Source organism: Haliaeetus leucocephalus, unplaced genomic scaffold, assembly GCF_000737465.1.
Source record: "Haliaeetus leucocephalus isolate CR32 unplaced genomic scaffold, Haliaeetus_leucocephalus-4.0 Scaffold924, whole genome shotgun sequence".
NCBI lineage: Eukaryota > Metazoa > Chordata > Aves > Accipitriformes > Accipitridae > Haliaeetus > Haliaeetus leucocephalus.
Window position 1 is genome coordinate 285,316 of NW_010973360.1, and position 9,934 is coordinate 295,249.

Consider the following 9,934-nt stretch of genomic DNA (forward strand, 5'->3'; position numbering starts at 1 on the left):
GTATCTCACTCATCTGATTTGGGTTACTTTTGGGGTTACTTTTTTTGTTTGTATACTGCCACAGTTTGCTCCCAGCTCACAGTTTGATTTTTAAAAAAGAGAAAAAAAACCAAAAAGCTAATGAAGATGCATCTCACATTGGGCTCAGTCTACATTCTACAATAAAATGTCTTCGGTGTGTGATAGGAAATCTGAAACTTGATGGCTGGGCTTTAAAAGCTTCAGCAGTAGTTAAATGTCAGTCTGCTAGTGAACAATGAGCCAAGTGAAAGTTTCAAGGCTGGAAAGAGGAGGGCATAGATTATTTTTGCACCTGTTGTCAAAAGGAAAAAAAGGTTACAAACTCTAGCACAGGGGAGTGTTTCAGAGAGATGGCTCAAGCAATTTTGTTACTTGCTTGCAAGCAGTAGATGAAAATAAAGAATGGGATTGCCTTTCCTGATGCTGCTGCTAAACATATTGGGGTCACTTCTGAAATTCAACATCAGTCTCATGTTGCTTGCAAAGGAGATCTACAAGCAATAGCAAAATGAATGAAGGAAGACAAACACGACAGAAGCTGGGGCTAGAGAGTAACAGACAACTAACCTCTCTGCCACTGGGAAAGAGTCCACTTTCAGAGCTCTATGGCAGGACCTGACTCCCAGAACACTCTCCACAGGATCTCAGCTTTTTCAGTGGCAAGAATTACAGGACTGAAGTACCTGGGAGTAGCAGAAGAACTAGGCTTCCTGTGGTCAGTTTTATATCTAATCTAGTCAGTTTAGCTCTTCAGCTTACAAGCCATGGCATAACCATAAATACTCTCCCTACAAGCATATTCAAGTCACTTTTTTTTTTTTTTTAGTAGAATAGCATCAACCCAACACAGATGAGATGAACCCTTCTCTACCCTGCACGTGTTAAACTTCAGAATTGTTTAACTCTCGTCTATACCTAAGGTATCATAAAAAGGAAACAGAACTGCATTACCTCCTACATACATACTGTCTACCCTGGTCAGGAGCTTTCCCACAAATAGGAGATCACCAACATTTAAGGGATCAAGAGCAATTGGATGGATGCAGTGCAAGAAGTCACTAGTTACACAATACAGACTCACAGAATTACTGAGGTGGGAAGGCGCCTCTGGAGATCACCGAGTCCAACCCCCTGCCCAAAGCAGGGTCACCTGCAGAAGGCTGCTTAGGACCATGTCCGGTTGGGTTTTGATTATCTCCAAGAAGGTGTAGTATTACCTATTATAATAATACATTTAATACTTATGTAGTGTAACATCACTCATTACAAAAAGGGGTTTGTCTTTTTTTCTTCTCATGTTCAATGTTTGTATTCTTCAGGAATCTCTTCATGATTAGTCATTGACTAGAAGTTAACTAATTTACCTGAGATGATTAAAAAAAAAAAAAAAAAAAGGCATGAAAGCTTCTATTAGCATACAAATTTTGTGCCACTGTGTGCTATTTAGGTATATACTGAAAGAGTCTTTCCCAAATAACTCAAGCTTCTAAGGCTACGATCTGGTTACAGAATCAAAATAAAACAGTGATTGAATAAAGCAGAAGGCACTTATTTAATAGTAGGTTTTAGAAAATGAAGTGATGGTCATACCAAATCTGTTTAAAGTTGCTTTAAGCAATAATTAGTCACAATATAGATATTTAGTCCTATTGACTAGATTGTCTGAGGTTGCCAAGATTAAGGAACACGTTGCAGTTGCATCCCTTCCATGGAAAATACATCTTTGTTAGAGACTTGTACTCAGGTGTGAATTTATTTTCACAAAATAGGGACTGCAGCTGCAATAAAGGTTTTTAATGGCTGAACTTTATAAAAGGGCCAAACTAACTCTTTTGTACTTCCCACTGAGAATACCCCATTAGCTGCTAAGAAAGGGCTGACAATGGATACAAAGGCAAGCAGCCTGAGCAGCTGAAGTCAGATTAGAAAGAACTGAAATTTTTTACAGTAGGAGTATTTTTAGAATGAGTAGCTTTAGTCTGAGGATCTGATCCTCACACTGGTGATTTGTGGTTCCTTTTGTTTGTTTGCAAACTAAGCTTTTTCCAAGCATTGGAATTTGCTGGTACAAATCCATAGATTAAAAAAAAAAACTTCCTTAGCCAGAAGTAATTTCTGGTAAGTACACTAGTATGTTGATGGATTAAGCCTCTTCTCCAAAATCATAAGTGACTAATACGTTCCCTTTGTGGACCTCTTCATTAGAGAAATTTAACACTGACAAGTGAATGATCAACTACATGTACAGAACCAGAACGCAGGAAGTCTAAAACCAGAGTAATTTCAACTAAAAGAAGCTTTTAAAAGACAATTAACAGTCAAACCTATTCATGGAAAACATGATGCGTTATAAATACCTGCTTCATGTTCCTGCACCAAGAAGTATAAAAGAAATTGTGAAAGCAAGTGATCCAGAGGCTCTTGAGATTTGTGGGTTGTTTTTTGTGTTGGTTTGTTGGGTTTTGTTTGTTTTTGTTTTGTTTTTGTTTTTTTTTTTTTTAAAAAGGCTGTCCTTTGGAGAATAGCATATAAAGACCTGTAAACAGAGGTTGATTGTCCAAGCTTTCTTAACTGAATTTTGATTATTTTTTTAAATGTAAAAAAAAAAAAAAAAAGTTCTACTGTTAAACAGTTTTTGGTGAAACAAGCAAAACTTCTGTCCAAATGCGTAATTCCACTTTTGATGCAGAACCTCATAGACAGCAGAGGAGTTAAGGTTTCTTTGTGTTTTGTAAGGTTAGTATCGCATCACAATCCAGTAGAAGTCCCTTAATTTTTTCATGGAATTTTTCTCTGTACTGGTTGAAGTGCATAATGCTTTCTGGTTCTTCTTCAAACCAGAACTTGTCAAACTCATAAACCAGATAACCTGTGAAGAAAATAAAATACAGATCTGCAAAAATAACCTCCACAATTTTCTGCCTTGATCTAGCTAGACCTAGAATGATCCTCTAGACTCTATTCAATCTCTTAAAGTAGGGACTGTCCCATCCTGGTCAACAGCAAGCTTCTGGACACTGTAATAATGAATAAAAAAACCAAATCTGCAAATACCGAGTTCTCAGACTCCAGTCTCTAATATATAGAAAGCCATCCAAATTTATCCCTTAAACGTACATTTCTGTACCACAGTGTTTAAGCATCAGGTGCATTTCCAATACCTGATCCAGAAGATAAACAGCTTGCTCTGGCAAATGAGAAAAGAGTGGAAACGCACTCCAAAAAACCTAAACTCTACCTTGTAGGCCTCCCCCCGGTAGTAGTCCATACTAAAGAAGCTACAGATACTTACAATAAAACTGATGGAAGTGCTCCATCTGTGGCAACCCAAAGACCATGTTGTACAGATGAGACTTCAAAGCACCATTCTTAAGCAAGCTGTATGCCATTTCTGTCAGATTGATTCCGACTATTGCATAAGAATATCTGCAAACACCAATCATAGGTCACATTTTACCTTATGGATCGAAGGACTTAAAAGCTTCCCTGAAACAGCCTGCATTAGGATAACTGTAAGAGTCAATTTTCCCTATGATACTTGTTGACAAGCTGACTCCAGCCTACAGACCGGTCCTTCCATTCCCTGGTGCATACAACCATGTATGTTATTTAAAAACGCTACTTTCCTATACAATAGTATGGCAAATGCCTCCATTAGGCAATAATGAGACGGTAAGGCTTATAAACATTGACCTCAATTTGCTCCTTTGAAATCATTAAATCTGCTGGAATATTAAAAATCGGACATCAAAAACATTGTTACAGTATAAATGGAATGGCCATCTCAGCCTGGTCTTCCAAGCTAAAAAAATATCTGGTTTTCTATTGCATGGTATTGAAAGTACTACAACAGAAATCCTTAAAGGACTGTTAAAATGAGTGTTTCTGGGGGAAGGGAAAAATAAAAGGATTAATTTGTGTCAGTGATATGGGTATTTATTTGATCTAAATGTCTCGGATATCCTATTTGTGACCTAGTTGCACAAGGTAATATTATTTACAGTTGAAGTCATGAAAGCCTCCCATTCTTGGTAGGTGAACGAGTTAACTGGGGACTAGATGGATCAGATTATATACACAGGTTTACCAGCTTTCTTCTGTATCTGACTGGTTTTAGAGTGTATTTCCCTGTAAAATGAGCTAAATATTTTAATATGCAAAGTTTTACAAAATGAAGTTGAACAACAACAAAACATCTATTTTTATATACTTATTACAGAACAGAAACCTAGCAAAAAAGGGACCTTAAGAGATAATCTATACCATCCCAACACAAGATCAGTAAGAAGGCAAAACATAAGTATTCATTTCTAAATCTAATCTAAGCCTATTACAAATAAAGCTAACTATGATGTTAAAGGTGTTCACTGTGTTAACCAAAGCCGGTATTTTGCAACATTTTTGTCTAAACAAGTCTATTCTGAGATGGGGGGGGGGGGGGGGGGAGGGTGAAAATAGATCCCAGCCTGAAATTGATTTCTGTGTTCTGTTTCTCACACCTTTCTACTTTGGCCCTTTTTTCTTCCTTTAATGGAAAAAACCACAAATATTTTCCTGTTTACCTTCAGGACACATACTTGCAGTCTTCACATGAGCTCTTACACAGAACAAGCCAGAAAAAGTCATATAGAGACTTACCCCAGCTTTGGGTGATTTGAACGAGAAAGGATCTGACGAGCTTCATTGGTGTAATGCTTACTAAAATACCTGTCAGTTTAAAACAGGATTTTCCATTACTTTTTTTTAAGTTCTTATAAAAAAAAAAAAAAAATTAATGTGTTCAACATCAAAATGTATAGCTTTAAACTAAAGCTGAATACTACTCTGTACTGAAAAATGGCACAAAATGAAAACCAAAGAAAAGGTAGCAAATGGAATTCTATTCAGCATGAACTAATACAGTAAAAAAAAAAAAAACATTGTGATCTGAACATCAAATATTAAGTTCACCCAAGTCCACAAAATACCTTAGCAAAGTTATGCAAACCTGTTTATTTTTCATGACAGTAATGAATTCAGGAATTTCAAAAGCTTTTGACAAGTTACTTTCTAAGTTATAACCTATCAAATCTATCATATGACAACAAAAAAAAATACAGCATCTTGGGCAACTTTCTGTTCCTCCCCTCACTTGTTGGTCTCTACCCAACCACACATTTACAGATGTGCAGCCACTAGACATGTTGACTTATTTAGAAAATACTGTTTTCCACAGTACAGAAGCCACCATTTCTATTTGCTTCTATTCAGTCTTTATTACAAATAGCACTAACTAGAGAAAATTCATAGATATTGAAAATTAATTACAACAGAAATTAAATACTTCTTTTCACTTACACCAGATTCACTAACCCCAGCAGGCCCATTCCTCTGAAGTCTGTTTTGGGATCATCACCTTGGAAGCCAATGTCACACCACTGCTTGGTGATTCTGGCCTTCAGATTCTCATGAGGCATCAGCAAATTCCAAAGCTGCACAAATATGCTTCCATGTTATGCACAGCTGCTAAAGTATTCCAAGTCACATAATTCAGAACACTTGCTGCTGCACATTAGAAACCATTCACCAAGGAACAGGATACAATCTGCATGCTGTTCTTTTTCTATTAGTGTCAATCTGGAGTCATACTACAACGGCTTATTTCAGCAATTACAAAAATTATTACATTTAACATTAAATGCGGTAATTTCCCTTCATGGGCAAAGCCACTGTATCAATACCAAAGAAACAAAGCCTTCTTTCACTTCAGAAATTAATTTAGGCATAATTTTATGATAGGACAGCTATAAACTGAAACAAGTGAACGCTTCCTTAACACGTCAATGTTGGGACTTGCATAGCAAGTTGACATAATTATGAAATGCTAAGAAAGTGACAGGCTAATATATTTGCACAGTAGAAGCTATTTTAAAAAGCCTCAAGCAGTATTATATTATTTGCTCACTATTATTTATTGTTACCTAAAATACATTACTGATAGTTTTTATCTTCCAGCATTAAACTATCCTCTTTGACATTGACTGGGATGCAGTAATAAGAGAACACTGGTGTCTTTTTTTTCATTTAGTAATTACTGGTTTACAAAGTTAGAGATGTGCATAAGGTTAAATATCTCTTTAGTTATGATCCTTCAGTGACCTGTTACAAAATTATTTTGCTACTTATATGTTGTTGTTATGTGTGATTTCACACAAAATAATCCCAGTGCAACTCTAGTTTACTAATTTGCTTTGCATTGATGTTGTATTTTAATGCAACACTTCTATAATGGCTTACCAGTTCACAAGTAGAAAAGAGCTTTAAATAGGCCAGCTGGTAAGAATACTACCAATAAATTAAGTTCATTCAAGCTGTTGGACTTGGAGGAAAAAAACAAACAGCTTTTGTATTTAAAAGATTATTTTCACCTCAATTAACTGTTCCTCGTGTTCTTCGTTATCTGAATCATACGGGACCTTCCTCAGATTTTCCACATTCAAATAAAGTTTTTTATAACCTGATATCTGCAGTAAGGATATATGCAGATTTGTCTTAAACCTGAAATAATAACAAAACACCACACAGAAGCTATTAAAGAGGTGTAGTTAGCCATAAATTCTTGCTTGAACTACCAGATAAGACCCGTCTTATGTCAATGCAGTGTAAACACTAGAATTAGGAACTGCTTTATGTTTATCCTTCCAACTACAGCATATTCATTAAGTATACTGCTATATGGATCTTATTTCTACTTAAAAAAAAAAAAAAAAACCAAACCAAAAACCTCTAGGTGATTCCAGTGCTGCACAGTCAGGCCCTATTCATTTAAATTATGGAAGAAAAAAATAACTTGGCTACAATCTGTGATGACACAAGAGAACTCCATATATCATCCTGGCCCCTGTACCTCCACCTACCAAACTTTTTGTAAGTCTTAAAGTGAAACTTTGTCAGAAATACCTACAGCTTCAAAGAAGCATTTCATGAAACTTTAAAAATGTTGACTATTCACAATTTTTCCTCTCAATTGCTCATAATTACTTATGCAGATGAATGCAAACAGTAATCAAGCATCACTATACTCTCAGATATAGCTAAGCAATTATTTCACGTAATCAACCTATGAAATAATCATACTACTTAGAAACAAGGAGTAACAGAAGGGACTTGCAAGATAGAGGTGCAGTTATCCCAAATCCATGTCAATTAAAATTTTGCAATTTATTTTCTAGAACTGAAGAGGACATAACCATACTTTATTTTCAAATTTCATTCTAAAGATTTGTGCTGCATGGTCTAAATATTGTGTCATTTTAAGCAACTGCAAGAACACACAAAGAAGTCAGAATTATCTGCCACGAAGAACTTATGTTCAGGTTCCAAACGTACCCTGTATCCTTCTGTTCAATTTTCTTTTCTTTCATTACATCTCTGACACACTTCTCCACTTCAGCTTCCTCAACATGTACAGCATTTCTTAAAACCTAGGAAATGCAGTAAAAGACTTCATGAGGAATGCAGAAATCGATCATCTACTTTATTCTTATTTCTCAACATTTGTATACCTGCCATGTTTGTATCCTTTACCATATGAGGAGAACAGTCAATTTATTGCAAACATTTACAATAAATGGGCTCAAATCACATATAAAAGATCTGCCATAATTACATAAAACCATGATTTGTAACTTTGTCAGACTGTAAACAACATTTACACGGAAGTCCCCTAAAGAATAAAGAAAAAGCTTGAGAGTTGCCTAGTCTAGGCTCTCGTTTGCTTTCAAATGCCGAATTGAAACATGTTCTTCCTAATCCAATTGAAAGAAACATAGCTATCGAGGAGCAAAAGTGATAAACTTCAGTAAGGAAATAATGCTTTCCAATTAGGACACAGTGAACTAATGAAGTTGAAGTTTCAATGCTCGGGCAAAACAAAAGAACTTACTGTAAGATACTGCTATTCTGCAGTCTTCTAGAGTAAAGGGCAAATACTAGTAATGATAATTATATGCTGCTCACTTAAAATCGCTTCACAACAATTTAACTTCATCTTCTCAATTTTTTATGGTCACAATGCATTCTTTAAGGCAATTCATGCTAACACCAAAGCAGCTTCATTTCAGTAAAGCAAAAAGTTAACTCTTTTAAAACTGAACATTAACATATTTGATACAATCATTTAATTAAGAGATGCTAAAAGACCCACCCATACTGTCCTCTCCTGCAACAAAGACGCTTGTGGCAGTTACTAATATTCTCTCTCAACATCACACTGCAGTGATCAGCTAGAAAAAGGGAGAATGCAATTGCCTCACTGTCTAAAGAGGATAAGTTTTGCTCAAGACATACAAATTTGAGGGTTTAAAGTGTTAGCTTACAGCTAACTGCTACAGAACAATTGGAATGAGCTTGTCAGTTAAATGTCTACCCACAAACTGGCATTACTTTTTTTTTTTTTCAACAATTCATGACACTACTGTATATACTGCATTTAATTGATTTATCTGTATCACACTTCTGGTTTCTACAAAAACAGCAAGAGAGATTGCTGTGACAGGGAGAACTGACCCTCTCCAAGAACAGAAGCTCTGTATAACGACTTGTCTGACTCTCGCTGCTAAAGAGCAGGTAATCTTTCAGAGAGATGGAAACAAACATTTGAAGGGACATGGCGTGATTTTTGAGAAACCTTGACTAACCCCAGCATACAGAACCCAAAATGCTGTTCTCTCCTCTTTGCCTTTTATTCCTCTACTTTCCTCCACCCTCAAAAAGTAAATGCACGTGTTCTTTCCTGGGATCTGTCTCTGAAAGAAGGTTTTATTACAGTTTCATCTCTAGCATCTTTTACCTTATTCTTTGATGATTCCAGCGAATGTTCTGCAATACAAAAAAAGTAAACGTCACAGTTAAATTGAACCGAATTGTTTTAAATAATTGACAATGGGTGTTCTTGTGGTGTGTAAGCATTATAAAATTTTGCATCTCTTTTTATACATGTAATTAATCAAAAATTACTCAGTCTTAAAATCAACGTGTATCAGGTAACTGAAAGTCTTCATTTACACAGATTTATAATCCTCGAGTTCAATGCCGAGAATAGACTTGGATTTTTTAAAACGCTGATCAATCACATGTACAAAAACAAAGACATATTTGAAAAGGTGTGAAGACAAAAGCACATCTTTTGATATTTTTTCCATTCTTAGAACCGTTTTTGTGTTTATTACTGAGGGATAAGGACGCAAAGTCACCTCCTCAAGCTATTGTTAAAACGGCAAAATCTAGTAGTTTCTTAAATTACTATTTTGGATCAAAATTCTGCATCAAGCAGAATTGTGCATTTAATCACTTTTCCTCCCCTCACCCCCCAAAAAAGTGCATTCTTGTCTGTTCTGCGTGGCTTTTTTAACAACAGGACGGTAAAAAACATACACAAAGTGACGGGAAGACCCTGGGGAACAATACAAGACTTCTGATTCACTCTTTTGAAGCCAACTGGAATTACCGTCGCAAGCAGGCAAGGCAACTAGCCCTGGCATTCCGATTTAAAATTCTCATGGAAGAGCCGGGAAGGAGGGAAGGGTGAAAACGCGGTGCAGGGGAGGGACACCGCACTCGGGACAGGTACTGGTTTCCAACCACTTTCCTTCTGACCAGGTTTCTAAAGCTCCAACCCAGTCCCCCCCGGCTCGGCACCCTTCCTTACCTATGCTCAGCGTCCGCTGCGCACCTGCCTTCGAGCCCTCGAAAACGCGCTGCAGTTCGCATTTCCGAGTCAGCAGCCTCAAGACCCACTTCAGCCAAAACCGAACGTAGTTGCTGTACAGGAACCCCCAGAAGTACACCAACATCTTCTGCGTGAGGAAAGCGAGACAGCCCCATCACCACCACCACCCGCACCCCTTAGCGGGAGGGTCCCGACGAGACCCGA

At 36.8% G+C, this 9,934-nt stretch overlaps 1 protein-coding gene across 1 annotated transcript; it reads right to left on the reverse strand.

The window, feature by feature from the left end:
• Positions 1–830: 830 nt before the first annotated feature.
• Positions 831–9,868, reverse strand: ELMOD2 (ELMO/CED-12 domain containing 2). The gene is made up of 8 exons (XM_010583609.1): positions 9,710–9,868; positions 8,852–8,880; positions 7,390–7,484; positions 6,429–6,558; positions 5,359–5,492; positions 4,660–4,728; positions 3,314–3,447; positions 831–2,890 (listed from the first exon to the last, which is right to left on the reverse strand). The coding sequence occupies exons 1-8, from the start codon at positions 9,852–9,854 to the stop codon at positions 2,733–2,735; spliced, it is 894 nt and encodes a 297-aa protein (XP_010581911.1). The 5' UTR covers positions 9,855–9,868; the 3' UTR covers positions 831–2,732.
• Positions 9,869–9,934: the final 66 nt, after the last annotated feature.